The 15,818-nt window shown below is 37.9% G+C and overlaps 1 protein-coding gene across 5 annotated transcripts in view; it reads right to left on the reverse strand.

The window, feature by feature from the left end:
• The window catches only part of IL15 (interleukin 15), a 98,783-nt gene extending 93,983 nt beyond the window's left edge, over positions 1–4,800 (reverse strand). For 3 of the 5 annotated variants that reach the window (XR_001004945.1, XM_011970324.1, XM_011970322.1), the window contains exon 1: positions 4,191–4,800. Coding sequence is in view for 1 of the 5 variants with exons in the window: in XM_011970322.1 (XP_011825712.1) it covers positions 4,191–4,722 (532 nt within the window). In the remaining 4 variants the exon portion in view is untranslated. Of the gene's footprint in view, positions 1–3,703 lie in introns of all 5 variants that reach the window. The other 2 variants (XR_001004944.1, XM_011970323.1) reach the window with 1 other exon arrangement.
• Positions 4,801–15,818: the final 11,018 nt, after the last annotated feature.

Consider the following 15,818-nt stretch of genomic DNA (forward strand, 5'->3'; position numbering starts at 1 on the left):
TAAAAAAGGGCAATATTCTGCCCAGGCGCGGTGGCTCAAGCCTGTAATCCTGACACTTTGGGAGGCCGAGGTGGGCGGATCACAATTTCAGGAGATTGAGACCATCCTGGCTAACATGGTGAAACCCTGTATCTACTAAAAATACAAAAAAAATTAGCCAGGCCTGGTGGCAGGCATCTGTAGTCCCAGCTACTCAGGAGGCTGAGGTGGGAGAATGGCGTGAATCCGGGAGGCGGAGGTTGCAGTGAGTGGAGATTGCGCCACTGCACTCCAGCCTGGGAGACAGAGCAAGACTGTGTCATAAATAAATAAATAAATAAATAAATAAATAAATAAATAAAGCTATATTCTTTTACATAGGCAAATTAATAAATAGCATTAAATCACCCCAAATGGTGACCAGGGTCTATTTCAAGGTAAGGATAGCAGCATTTTAGTTTTCAGTACACTGAACATCTGAGTTTTCTTAGAAGAGAATACATATGATATCCAAAAAGGAGCATTAACATTAGAATCAAGATAAATCTCAGTGGAGGGTCTGTCTTACCCAGTTGTGTCCTAACGCAAGTGAAACTCTGCATGCCTTTTTTTTGTTTGTAAATTCAGGATAAAAATGCAATGGTTATTCAAATTCGGTGAGGACATACAGATGAAGGGCCAGTATGGTGCCTGAAACATAGCACAGGCTTCCTCTTTGTAACTTTCAAATTCACATGAGGTTCCTGCTGGAATGGCACTGTTAATAACAATAATTTCTGTTTCAGGCTTTCTGTCAAGATTTCTTAGCTACTTATGCTTACCTAGTCAATACAGTCTGGAAGCTGAGTAAAAAGTAGCCCTTGTCTGCCCACAGCTGTTAACAAATAGTACAGTACAAAATATACATACACACACATATATACACATACACAGTATATATACACATATATAGGCGTATATGCACACATATAGACATATACTTGATAGTATTTAATTAGTGAAATTCACCATCAAGTAGGTGTTAGTTAATGCATTCCAGTACTCACTAAAACAACAATTTTTCCTTCAACTCCTCTATGGAATATTTCCATCCAACCCGTTCCTATAGGACAGCAGCAAGTATTTAAGCGATGTTTAGTGTCAGTAGTCTCATGCAGTTACTGTAATCACTGGGTAAGTGAATCAAAGAGCTAATATTGAGTAAAAGAACTGGCTTCTTGCCAACCCTTCTACCATAACGCCTTCTGAAAAGAGGACGTCCCAAATGGTTAACCATATCATCACCAGTTGTGATATTATGGAAACCTCTTCTCTGACCTCTCCATGAATCCCAGACTTCTAGTTGTATGGATGAATGGATACATAGATAGGCAGAGACAGATATCTAGATCAATCCACATTTGCCTACTATTTGTCAAGCTCTCTCAGCAAAAAGTGATGCAAATTAGACAAATGTTTTCATTCGGGGACCATAAAGGAAATTTCTCCAACGAACCAAACACATATTGATACTCAAATGAATATTATTTGATTAGAAAAATAATCTTTAAATATATAATAATGTAAATTGCACGAGTGCCATACAAACATTACTTTACAACCAACATTCTACCATTACAACGCTGCCTGAAAATAAATAGGGATTGATTATCACTGTCAAATTGTAGGAAATATTTTTATGCAGATAATACTATCCTCCATAAATATCAACAATCTTAAACTTGTCTGAGTTGGAATTTCAGCTCTACCACTTTCTAGCTCTGTGACCTTCAGAATTTCCTCAGCTGTAAAATATATTGCCTACCACATAAGTTTATTGTGATGTTTTTAAAAAATACATCCTTAGAACAATGTCTGATATATAGTAAAAACTCAACAATGTTAGCTATTATTCATACTGTTTTTCATAACTCAAGTTATGGGTCTGAAGACAGAACTCTGTATTATCATTAGCTAACCCTCAGAAAAATAGTTAACACAATGAGCAGAACTCAACATTAAACTCCAGGACAGATGGGGAGAAAAGGACAGTAGTCTATATTTCTAAAAGATTTAAAACTGTTTTGGGTCAGAGACCTATTTAAAAAGTTGATCAAAGTTGCGGATATTTTCCTGAGAAAACTCCACATGTACCCAGCATTTCAGGGCTCGTTTTCTAGCTATCCTGAAATCCATCAGAGGCACCAAATCTGAGATGAGTATCCCGTAGGCTTTAAAACCTTCCATTTCCAAAAGCTATTTCAATAAACTTTAAGGCACTGTTTTTCTCCATCCCCCAAGGAAATTTATAAACAAATATTTCATTGACAAACGTTGGGCCTTGCAATATAGCTGTTGATATTTGCTACATTAATTTCAAGGATTAAAACAAAAGAGCATCATTTTAATCACCAGTAGTCTGCAGGAAAATTCCAACTAGAACTATAGCTTCCCATCAAGTTCTGGAGTTGCCACTACAAATCAAGCAGGGAACGGTGAAACCAAAAGCATGGGAATACCCTGCCTATCAGAAGTTCCAGACCAATGGCCAACTGACCCTTTTCCGTCACTGTTGCAAAGCAGATGATACTGCAGGAGAGGCTCTTGTGATTGACTAAAATTCTGTGAGAAAACAGAAACGCAAGGATACGAAACTAAGACAATCATAACGAACCTTCAGATCTCTACGATACTTGTTAACTTTAAGTAAAACTAGCTTTTTCTTCACTTTTTAAATCTAAATGGCTTTCGCTGTGTTTTCAGTTCTTCTCTTTATATATCTTTATGTTCCTTCCCTTGGATCTTGTATCTCCTTTCTCTGTTGACCACATTATTTAACACGAAAACAAGAGGAGTTTAAATTTTTAACCTGTATTATATCTTTTTTATTTATTTATTTTTTTGACAGGCTGGGGTGCAGCGGCAGATCATAGCTCACTGTAACCTGGAACTCCTGGTCCCAAGCTATCTTCTCGCCTCAGCCTTCCAAAAGTGTATTGTATCTTGATACTTTCAGTAGAATGGTTCACCTTGCCTCCTCTACATGGCAGGATGCATAATCACCAGTTTATTCTGTAATACCACAGTAAGAATTCAGTCTAGCTAATATGGCCTCTTTCACCACACTGACAAGATAAGGATGACGACCACTTAGTTGGCCACCACCAGTATCATAATATTAGAAAGTAGTTTAAAAAATGTAATGGAAACTAGCTGGTGACCACCACTTCACTTCCAGTTTTGAAATTGCTGACTCATCCTATTTAAGAATCTGTTGTAAGGGTCATTTAATAATTAGTTTGGTTTACACATACTTTGAAGTTAACATAGTTTTTAATGCATGGAATTACATAAAGTCAAATGAACTGTATACCCTTGTAACATGCGGTCTTAATAACACTTGAAAAAATTGGCTGGATTTTCATTTAAAAGCCACCGTGAACAATGATTTTATTTCAGTGAAATTCGCTCGTATTTTTTCCAAGTTCCTTTGGCATTCTAGATACACTATTGCTTCTCTAATAGATAACTGACTGGCTCAGAGTTGGAACCAATACAGACCCAGGCCTGACTGCCAAGCACTAACCATTCCTGCAAATTTCTCTCCCAGAAGACGTGTGCAAGCAAAGAAGAGGGCGATAATTTGATTTTGCAAAGACAGAGATAGACGCGCACGCACAAACATCTGCACCGGCCCACAGGGAGTTTGGGGCGGGAGCAGTTAGGAAGCGGGGAGCTGCGGTACCTTTCCTTGGCCTTCCTGAGCTTGACTGGGTGCAGAACTCAGCCCTCAGGGCTGCGGGACAGCGTCTTCTCAGAAACCGGCAGCTTGGCTGGGGCCACCAGACGCGCGTCCCTCACCCTCCCAGCGGAGCGCAGGGTGCCTGGCCCGCCTTGCGCTAGCCAGCAGGCTGGAACGCCGTAAGAGCGCAGCGCAGTAGGGAGTCGCACGCCAGGGGCAAAGGGATCTGCGATCTGCGCTCCTCCGGAAGCGGGAGGATGGCGAGGAGAGCCTCGGAAGTGTCATTAAAGTGTCATTAGGGGAAAAAACAAAAACTGAAGTTGCCACTAAGTTTTCCCCAGGAGAGGGCGGGGCAACCAGGCCAGTTGGGTAGACCAGAGGGTAGCGCTGGAGCTGGGAGGGGCCCCGGGCGTAGGCTTTCGGGGAAAATACCATCGCCCTTTCAACCACCACCACTCCCCTCCCAAAGCAGAGAAGCCGAGCTCTGTACCTCCATTGAGTCCTGGCTGCAGGGTGGGGGGCGACAGACACCGCAACCGGGAGGGTGCGGCCACCCAGTTCCCTCCCGGGGGGACGCAGGACTTCGAAGGCAGTGAGCGAGTCAGCTGGGATTCCCCCGGGCGCCTTCCACCCGGAGTCCCAACCCCTGGCGAAAAGAAAAGTGAAAGAGAAAGAGCCGGGAGCAGAGGCGAAGACAAACACCTCCTGCAAAGACTGGGGGTGGGGCGGGTGGCGGCGGCTCCTGGATGACTGACTGCCCCAGGTGTCACTACTTCCCGGCCTGTTTCCGTCCTTGCCGGGTCCTGGGGCGCAGAACCTGCAGGGCGAGCGCAAGGACATCGAGGAGCCCCAGCCCCGCCTTGCAGGAACACCAGCCACCGGCCTCCTCCTCTACCTGCCGGGACACCTGCAGAGAAGACACAAGGACACTGGAGGGAGCCCACCAGCCGCGTCCCAAGCGACGGGCACCATGTGGGAAGCTTCCGCAGCAGAACCTGGAGACCTGGGCTGGGCTGGCACATATCCAAGTCTGCCAGAGGAAAGGGAAAAGGGTGTCGGAGCCTGATGCTGGGCGACTACTCTAGACAGGCCTCTTGGTCCCCGCATAGGCTGGAAGAAGGAAACTTTGAGGTCCAACTAGAGGAAAAGTTGGAAGAAGACACCAGGGTGGCAGCTTTGTGCAAGACAGTTCCTACATGGAGTGAACTTACAGCAATGAGCCTCTCTGCGGATCACTTTTCCAGTCTGTTGTGTAGTCCAGTGTAAAATATCACACATGGTCCCATTTGATGGAACCGTGAGATGTTGTTCTTGTAGGATTTTTTACATTGGAGGAAGGAACTGAGTTGAGGCTGAGCGATTTGCATGCCATAAAGGCAGTAGCAAAGACCTCATGCTCAGTTTTGAAAGTACTTTGCAGAATCTTGCAAATCACTGAAATCCCTGAATCACTGAAAATCCCTATTGTATGGTGCTCTCCAAATTTTCAGAGTCATGGCTCAGAGAAAATGATAAGTCTTCCTGGAGCTCAGTTTAATTTAGCTTAAAATTTAATTATGTTTTTTAATTACATAAATATAAATATCAAATAGAAAAATAATAGAAATTATTCAATTTCCATGTACATAAAGTTCCATGTAATATCATGTCATATTTTTTATGAAAAATTTGAGTTTATTTTCATTAACTCAATTTTTCGATATCAGTTTTATATTTAAAATAATTACTGATGGACTTTTTGATGAGAATTCCAACTCTAGATAGTCTCCATCGACAAAATAAGTGAGGCATAAACATGCAAAAATAGTTTTTACAATCATTCAAAATTTCACCATAGTTGGAAATTATATGTAAGAATATGAAGCAATCATCCATTTCTGTTCATGACAATGTCATGTTGAATTTTCTTGGGATGGTGTCAATGGATTTCAAGACCAGACAGAATTTTTCGTAGCAATACATTGAAGCTCCGATTTGCAGAATGAGCATGCACTGGGAGAGCAAGACTGCAGCTGGATTGGATCCCATCACAAGGATATTGCAGCCACAGAAGGACTGATACCCATATGTGTGAAAATAGACAATAGGGATGAACAAGTGTATTATGTGCCCCAACCTCATTTTGTACTGCTGTAGAGCTTCTTGGACTCCTGCCGTGTAAACTCCTGTAGCACCTCCTTCAGCTCCTTTAATGGATACTGTGTTCTCTGCAGCCGGTGAATGAAGCAGGTGTCCCAGACAATAAGACACCTCAGAGGCCACACTCAGCACCACCTAGCAGAGCTCGATATCAGATATTGCTGCTGCCAGAGGACATATCATCACATCTCAGATCCTGTCTCTCATGGGCTGCTCACGAAATCTATAGAAAGTTGCTCTCAGCTGGTGCTCACTAGCCTGTGGACTTCAGCTTTGTTAGCTATCTGCAGGACTGAGGGATATCAGTATCTGACTGCATACTTTTAATACATTGAGACCACCAAGAATGTTTTGAGCTACTAGAGAGTTTTCACAACACTATGAAATTGATGGAAAGTTTACTTGTAGGGTGAATTTCCAGGCATAATCTGAGTATATAGCAGTAAGAAAATTGGTCTACAACTGTTTATTGGGCTTCAAATACAGTAGATTCTAGAACAAGATGGACTGAATGATATATAAAGCATTTTGTCAGAGTAGGGAGATAAAAAACGTAAATAAAAATAAAGTACAACTAAAAATTATTATAATCATAAGATATGCTTTGCTCTACTATTTGCCTCCCAAATATGTTGATCAAATTTGTTTTCATAAATGCAGATATTTTAAAAGCATTTTTAATTAGTTATGAGTGCCCGCAGTTCAATAAAGTTGGGTTTGCACGTAATTTGTTTTTGTTGCATTGCACTCAAACAGAAAAGTCTAATGTATGCAACTTGTGCTTTCAGTTGCCACAGGCTGTTTGGCAAAATATTGAAAATTACTCATACCAATGAACAAGTAAATTCCACTACATAACTTAAAAGCAAAGTTGAAGATTGATGAAATAATTTGAAACTGCTTCACAATGACTAATAAAATTATAACATAGAAAGAAGTGAAAATTAACTAAACCTCACAGAAGTGACCATAATAATCTTCTTGAATTCAAATAATTAACAATAAAATTGTAGTTTAATAAATTTTTAATATCTTTTTTTCAAAGACAATGTCAATTGGGTAATCTTCTTTAAAATAAATTACTAATAAATGTTTTCTAACGTTTGTGATTACATGGAAGAAGTTACAAGTTATTTCATCTGATTTAGTGTTCAAAGTCCATGACTGTGGCCTTATTTATGGTTTTCCTAAGATTTAAACCACCCATCAAGAACAAGTTGATCCCCTGCTCTTTGGAAAACATGGCCTGCCTGGGTCCTCTACGTTTCCATTCGGGGTAAAGCATGCTGAAATGCAGCATTACCTTGAAGTTGCTTCTCACATGTTTTTCTGGTGATCCTGACAATAGACAGATACTCTTGGCCTTAAATGCTATTTAGGTTTTCAAGAGCTCCTCAAGTTGCTGCTTTTTCAGAACCACAGCAATATTAGTTAGGACTTCTGTAGTTCCTCCAATCTGCTATTTCTCCAGTGCTGTGCTAAACACAAATGTTAACTTATTAAATCCTCACAGCAAACCTATGAGATATAAATTATTGGTATCTCCATTTTACAAATGGGAAAACCAAGGCCCAAAAGATTATGCAACTTGTCTAAGATCACATGGAAATTAGCTAACCCAGCAAGGATTTGAACTCAGACAGTGTGGCTTGAATACACATTCCTATTCTCCGGTGCCTCTAAATTGGCAACCATTCTCTACTATTTCTAAAACAGAGTTCATAAGGAAAGAAGCCATGGGCCCTCAGACAGTATGTCTTGGTCCAATTTTGTTTGCTTCAGGATAAATTTAGTCACCACCAGGGAGGAAACTCATCAGTTTTCCTTGAATTTCTGCTTTCTCATCTTATGTTTCTGTAATGAAACTGCAATAGGTATTGCATACCTGCTACTAACATAAGTTATTTGAATAAAGTGACTGACAAAAGGCTGGCAGAAATTGCTGCAGGTCTGAAACAGAGGAACTAGGAGTTGGCAGATTCTAATAGACATGGGTGACTTTGAACTGAAATGTCAGAGTGTACCCATGACAAAGAAGGAGAAAAGACGCCTAGTTTCAAGCTGGAGATTAAGAACAATAATAACTGTATTAGTCAGGGTTCTCTATGGGGATAGAACTAATAAAATATATGTGTATATGAAAGGAAGTTTATTAAGGAGAATTGACTCATGATCGCAAGGTAATGTTCCATGACAGGCTGTCTGCAAACTGAGGAGCAAGGAAGCCAGTGGTGGATCAGTCCAAATCCCAAAACCTCAGAAGTAGGGAAGACAACAGTGCAGGCTTCAGCCTGTGACCAAAAGCCTGAGAGCCTCTGGCAAACCACTGGTGTAAGTCCAAGAGTCCAAGAACTGAAAAACTTGGAGTCTGATGTTTGAGGGCAAGAGGCATCTAGCATGGGAGAAAGATGAAGGCTGGAAAACTGAGCAAGTATAATCCTTGCTTGTTTTTCTGCTTGCTGTATTCTAGCTGTGCTGGCAGTTGTTTAGATGGTGCCTACACATTAAAGGTGGATCTGCCTTTTTCAGTTCACTGACTCAAATGTTAATCTCCTTTGTCAACACCCTCACAGACACACAGAAGGATAATACTTTGCTTCTTTCAATTCAATCAAGTTGACACTCAATATTAACCATCACAATAACATACTTAATTTTTGATATATTTAAAAGTACATGTTATCTTAAATGCATTGGTACTTAATGTGGGGGAAAGGAGCTTACGTAGAAAGAAGTGACAAGTTCATATGCTAACAGTACTATTCTGAACAGTCATTTAATGTTGATCTTAAGTTACAAAACATTAATAAACCTATTTAGACTTATAATCTGAGAGTTTATTATAAATGTATACAATGGATCTTGTCAGCATTTATTTCAATGACAAATTATAAAAAGGAATTTTACTTCTCTTCACATACATTGGCTAAAACATGGCAAATACACCTTTCTTGAATTTGTTCTATGATTAAAATTCATACATTTTTTACCACACATAACCTTTACAAAAAGTGTAAATCAAGTCAATACCAATAATATGTTTATGTCAACAAAGTTAAACTGGCATTGGTTTTGACTCTATGGCTGACAAATAGTTGGCCTTCAATAAATATTTGTTATATTAATCTTGGTTAAAAAAAATCACCTCGTCTCATAGTTTAAATACTTGCTAGAATCAAAATCTAGGAACTTACAGGTATGTGTGTATGTATGTATGTGTATATATATGTATGGTAAAAAGCTCTTTCCTTTATCACAAAATAATTTGACAATTTATATATTTATATAATTTCATTCTGTGGTTAACATGTGTGTTTAATCCTACAATCACTTTTTATTAAATTTTCAACTAAAATTTCTTCATAATATATATTAAAATTAGTTCTAATCACTGGTAAAATATCAATATAACTTTCTGATCACTGGTTAAAATATTGATTTTGTTATTATGGTTGTGTGGGAAATTACCTTGATGAAATGGTAGCCTCCAGTTGCTACTCTACAAGTCTCAGAATAGAAAAACTTACAGATCAAATTAAGATGCCCAAATAACATGATATATTAAATGAATCTAAAACACACAATGAGATGTAAAAGAAATGGGGCACCAGGTTAACACAACGTGTAGGGTACAAGTGTGTGAAAGGATCACACTACCCAAATCCTGAATTATATAATTTTCACATAAACACAGCTATCTCCCTCCCTATGTTTCTCAGTCTCTGCCATGCCAACCTTCTCTGCTGATGCTGTGGTGATGGGGACCAAGGCTGAAGTTTGAATAAGAATGGAATGCATGCACAGAAGTTACCTGGGGCCAAAACACATACTCTACCAGAGAGTGTGTTAGTCTGTTTTCATCTCCATAAAGGAATACCTAAGACTGGGTAATTTATAAAGAAAATAAGTTTAATTGACTCATAGTTCTGCAGACTGTACAGAAAGCATGGCAAAGGCCTCTACTCAGCTCTTGGAGAGACCTCAGGAAGCTTTTACTCACGGCAGAAGGTGAAGTGGGAGCAGGAATGTCACATGGTAAGAGCAGGAGCAAGAGAGAGGAAAGAGGAAGTGCCTGGCTCTTTAAACAACCAGATCTCACATGAACTCTGGAGAACTCACTTATTACCATGGGGAGGGCACCAAGCCATTCATAAGGTGTTGCGGGAAATCAGGGACCCCGAACAGAAGGACCAGCTGAAGCCGCAGCAGAAGAACATAAATTGTGAAGATTTCATGGACATTTATTAGTTCCCCAAATTAATACTTTTATAATTTCTTACACCTGTCTTTACTGTAATCTCTGAACATAAATTATGAAGATTTCGTGGACACTTATCACTTCCCAATGAATATTCTTGTGATTTCCTATGCCTGTCTTTAATCTCTTAATCCTGTCGTCTTCTTTGTAAGCTGAGGAGGATGAATGTCACCTCAGGACCCTGTGATTGTGTCAACTGCACAAATTGTTTGTAGACTATGTGTGTTTGAACAATATGAAATCTGGGCATCTTAAAAAAAGAACAGGATAACAGCGATGTTCAGGGAACAAGAGAGGTAACTTTGAACTGGCCGCTGGTGAGCCGGACAGAACAGAGCTATATTTCTCCTCTTTCATAAGCAAATAGGAGAAATATCGCTGAATTCTTTTTCTCAGCAAGGAACATCCCTGAGAAAGAGAATGCACCCTGAAGGTAGGCCTATGGACAGCCCCTTTTAAGGCAATCTGTCTTTTATGGTCGAAGCCAAAGGGATGAAATAAGCCCCAGTCTCCTATAGTGCTCCCAGGCTTATCAGGTGGAGGAAAATTCCCACCTAATAAATTGTGGTCAGACAGGTTATCTGCTCTCAAACCCTGTTTCCTGATAAGATGTTATCAATGACAATGCCACCGAAACTTCATTAGCAATTTTAATTTCTCCTCTTCTGGTGGTCCTGTGATCTCGCCCTGCCTCCACTTGCTTTGTGATATTTTATTACCTTGTGAAGTATGTGATCTCTGTGACCCATACCCTATTCCTGCACTCCCTACCCTTTTGAAAATCGCAAGTAAAAATTTGCTGGTTTTACGGCTCGGGGAACATCAGGGATCCTGCCGACATGTGATGTCTCCCCGGACACCCAGCTTTAAATTTCTCTCTCTTGTGCTCTTTCTCTTTATTTCTCATCCTAGCCGAGACACTTAGGAAATAGAAAAGAACCCACGTTAAACATCGGGAGCCGGTTCTCCCGATAGTAAGGGATCCAGCCTCATGACCCAAAGATTTCCCTTTGACTTTCATGACTTTCCACCAGGACCCATCTCCAACACCGGGGATTACATTTCAACATGAGATTCAAAGGGCACAAAAATCCAAACCATATCAGAGAGGCATAGGAGCAAAATTTGAAGCAAAATTCTATTTCAATTAGCCTCCTAAACAACTATGGGTTTTATCTATACCTCATAGACACAAAACATGTGAATGGGTTAGAATAGGACCATGTTGGATGTCACTGATAATGGCCAACTTAAAGATTATATATAAAAATGCCTGCCTGAAAAGGGCATGATCATAACTACAACTTTCTATCCTTTTCTATTATATGTAATATTCTTGTTCATTCTAGTATATATTTCATTTATTCTACCTTTAACATGTCTTTCAGGCTACAAACTTACCATCTATTTTTAACACATCTAATGAATTTTACCATACCACATAAGCTACTCACTTTTGAATTGTTTATATTTAGCATACATCCTATAATTTTTTGCTAAATATTCTCTAATTATATAGCAGAGTCATATTATAGAAGTTCTTTGTGATTACTTATTTTATTTATTTGAGACTTGTGTGCTTTTTGACTTTGTTGCATTTATAAGTTTTTGTTATGCATCAAGCTTGATGTCCTCAACCCAAGACTCTCCTGACCTGTAGCATCATGTCTGCTCTGATACTGAAACTTTCTCCTTCACATTTATGCCACTCCCTCCAATGTGATACCATCTTGGATCTCAATAACTCTCTGAAATGAAATCAAATCTGCTATAACCTGTGGGGGAATATAGATCGTGTATATACGTAGATTCAATCCTGAGTCTATTCTGTACTCATACTTTATATTCTAAACATGCCTTATACTCTAAATGTAAGCAAGAACAGTGCTTAATATTTCCTAAGGTATGTTCTGACAAGTTTCCAAGATAAACAACAAGTCTTTATCTAAATAAACAACGGATCAAAGAAGAAATCACAGAAGAAACTGTAAAATACTTTGAACTGAATGATAATGAAAACAAAACATACCAATATTTGAGGGATGTAGCTAACAGTTTTTAGAAATTTATAGTTATAAATACCTTACAAAAAGATCAAAATCAATAGAATAAGCTTCTACCTTTAGAAAAAGAAAAATACACACAAAGCAAATTACAGGAAACGAGTGAAATGGAAGAAGAAAAGGAAAGTAAACAAGTTACTTATTTGAAAAGATCAATACAATTAGAAAATCTTTAGCTAAATTGTTTTTAGCTAATTGATTAATGAAAAAGAGAGAAAATATAAATTACCAGCATGAGCATTGAAGGAGTAGACATTACCAATATACTGTACACATGAAAGAATAATAAGGAATATTTAAAACAGCCTTATGGCAATAAATTTGACAACTTGATAAAAAAAGGGCAAACTTGAAAGCCACAATTTATGAAAGCTCACATAAAAAAGGTTTAAATTGATCTATATCTATTTTAGAAATTAAATTTCTAATTAAAGTCCTTCCCACAAAGGAAACTCCAGGCCCAGATGGTTTCAATGGCAAATTCTATTAAACAGTTAAGGAAAAAATATTAATAATATACCAATTATACACAAACTCTTTAAGGGAACAGAAGAAAAACACTTTCTAACTTACTGTAGAAGTCCAGAGTTATTCTGCCAAAACCGAAGATATTACATGAAAATAAATCTACAGATATAGTTACATCTTTTCTGAACATTGCACAAAACTTCTTAACAAAGTATCAGCAAATCTAATCCAAAAATGTATTATAAGGAATAAGAGCAGCTAGAGATCTTCCATGCAATGTGTAGCTGATTTAACATTTGAAAGTCAGTCAATGTAATTTTCCATATTATTTGAATAAAGAAGAAAACCATCTGAAAAAATTTAGTGTTCAGCCATGATAGAACATTTCAGCAAACTAGAAATAGAAGCTCCCTCAACCTGATAAAAGGCATCCACATAAAGTCACAGCTAACACCTTATTTTATAGAAAAAGATTAATGCCTTCTCCAAAGTTAGCTATAAGCAAAGATGTCTCTTCTCATTACTCCTATTCAACTGGAACTGGCTATCTTAGACAACACAGTGTAACAAAAATAAATAAATATTTAAATAAATAACTAATATTGGGAAAAAATAGGTAAACTGTCTTTATTTGCAGACAATAAATTTATGAGGAACCTACCAAAAATTTCTGGAATGATAAGTGAATTTAGTAGTGTCCCAGGATACAAGATAAGTATGTAAAGATCAATGATAATTTCTTATTCAAGCCATTAATAATAAGAAATTAATATTTAAAAACTACAATTTACAAAAGCATCCAATATAGAATACTTAAGGGTAAGGTTAACATCATGTACACTGAAACTACAAAATACAGAAGTCCTCTACCTTACTGGTGGTTTTGCTTTCCAAGGTTTCTGTTACTCGAGGTGAACCACAGTTTAAAATAGGTGAGTATAATAAGATATTTTGAGAGAGAACACATTCACATAACTTTTATTGCAGCATATTGTTGTAATTTTGCTATTTTATTATTAGTTATTATTGTTAAGCTCTTACTATGCCTAATTTGTAAATTAAGCTTTAATCATGGATAGGTATATATAGAAAGAAACATAGTATATACAGGGTTTGGTACTATCTGCAGTTTGTGGCATCCACCAGAGGTCTTGGAATGTATGCTCCACAGGTAAGAAGGGACTACTATAGTATTGGTGAGAGAAACTGAAGATGACATAAATTAGAGATTGGTAAACTATGGCCTGCTGTTCATGCTCTGCTTTTGTTTTTAGAATACATCTATACTCATTTGTTTACATATGGCTATGGCTACTTTTGCAGTTGAGAAGTTGCAAGAGAGACCAAATAATTTAGCAAAACTTAAAATATTTATTGCTTTGCTCTTTATAGAAAATGTTTGCCAACCCCTCATAAATGCTTGGAGAGATATACCATGTTTATGAATTAGAAAATTTAACGCTGTAAGATGTCAGTTCTTCCCAAAGATATCCGTAGATTCAGTGCAATCTCAGCAGGCTTTCTTGTACAACTTGATGGAGGGATACTAAAAGTAAAATGCAAATGAGAAACCTAGCAGAGGCAAACACATTTGGAAAAGAACAAAGTTGTAAGACCTGTAATGCAGCAGGACGAGCCACAGACAAAACTCCTCAGACACCAAGTTAAAGAAGGAAGGGGTTTATCTGGCCGGGGGCATCAGCAAGACTTCTGTCTCAAGAGCCAACCTCCCCGAGTGGGCAATTCCTGTCCCTTTTAAGTGCTCACAACTCTAAGGGGGTGCATGTGAGAGAGTCGTGAGTGATTGAGCAAGCAGGGGCTACGTGACTGGGGGCTGCATGTACCGGTAATTAGATCGGAACAAAACAAGATACGGATTTTCACAGTGCATTTCTATACAATGTCTGTAATCGATAGATAACAGAACCAATTAGGTCAGGGGTCGATCTTTAACTACCAGGCCCAGGGTGCGGCGCCGGGCTGTCTGCCTGTGGATTTCATTTCTGCCTTTTAGTTTTTACTTCTTCTTTCTTTGGAGGCAGAAATTGGGCATAAGATGATATGAGGGGTGGTCTCCTCCCTTAGTACTACCAGATATCAAGACTTAATATGAAGCTTTAATAATCAAAGTAGTATATTCATGGCATAAAGATAGACAAATCAATAGAACGGACTAGAGAGTCCAGAAATAAACCCACACATATATGGCCAGTTGATTTTGACAATTGTGCCTGCGTAAGAGAATGAAAGAATAATCTTATCAACAAATGATGTAAAAACAACTAGGTATTTTGGTGGAAAAAATACTCTAAATTTCCCAACTTACGTCATACTTAAAGTTAACTAAAAAGGGTTCAGAGACCTAAATGCAAAAGTTAAAAATGATAAAACTTCTTAAATAAAAAGCATAGGATAAAATCTTCACAATCTTAGAGTAGGCAAAGATTTCTTGGACAGAACACGAAATGTACTAATGATGAAAGAAAAAAAAAGATGACAAAATCGGGTTTCATCACAATATAAGCTGTTTTACCCTCTTTAAGGTCCCAAATGACTATCAATACATTAAAAGTTTTGGAGTCTCATGTAATTAAAAATCCTATTTGATCTTATTTGACTTATTTCTCAAACTTATTGGCCTTATAACCCTTTAACAGAACACCAATTAATCTTTTATAGAACTTGTATTACAGAAAACATACTTACAAAGTGGTATTGAAAACAAATTTTCTTTTCTTTTGGAATAAACTATTAGCAAGGCTAATTTAGGGATGAAGAGCCAGAACAGCCAAATAGTTATTTTTGCCACAGAATGTGCTGTATTTGATGCATTTACATTTTACTATAATGCTTCTAATGTTTGGAGTTATAAACATTTCTCAACAGCAGTAAATATTTTTTAAAACAGCATTCTATAATAGCCATACAATTTAATTAACTTGCTCTATGAATAGGTGTTTACAATTTTATTTACTTTTTATTCCAACCAAGATATCCTCATATAAAATTCAGCTGGAGAATCTGAAAATTTAAGCTTAGGTCACACTCATTAAAGTGGTCTAAAAGACATTGCCAGGAAGAGGTCTTAGTCCTAAAAGTTCTAGAAAGAAACTTATTCTATTTCACTTTATTTTGAGAGAAACCAGAGTATAGGGAAATGAGGTGATTCATACCTAATGAAAAATCCAAG

The sequence above is a fragment of the Mandrillus leucophaeus genome, unplaced genomic scaffold, assembly GCF_000951045.1.
Source record: "Mandrillus leucophaeus isolate KB7577 unplaced genomic scaffold, Mleu.le_1.0 Scaffold943, whole genome shotgun sequence".
In the NCBI taxonomy this organism is placed as follows: domain Eukaryota; kingdom Metazoa; phylum Chordata; class Mammalia; order Primates; family Cercopithecidae; genus Mandrillus; species Mandrillus leucophaeus.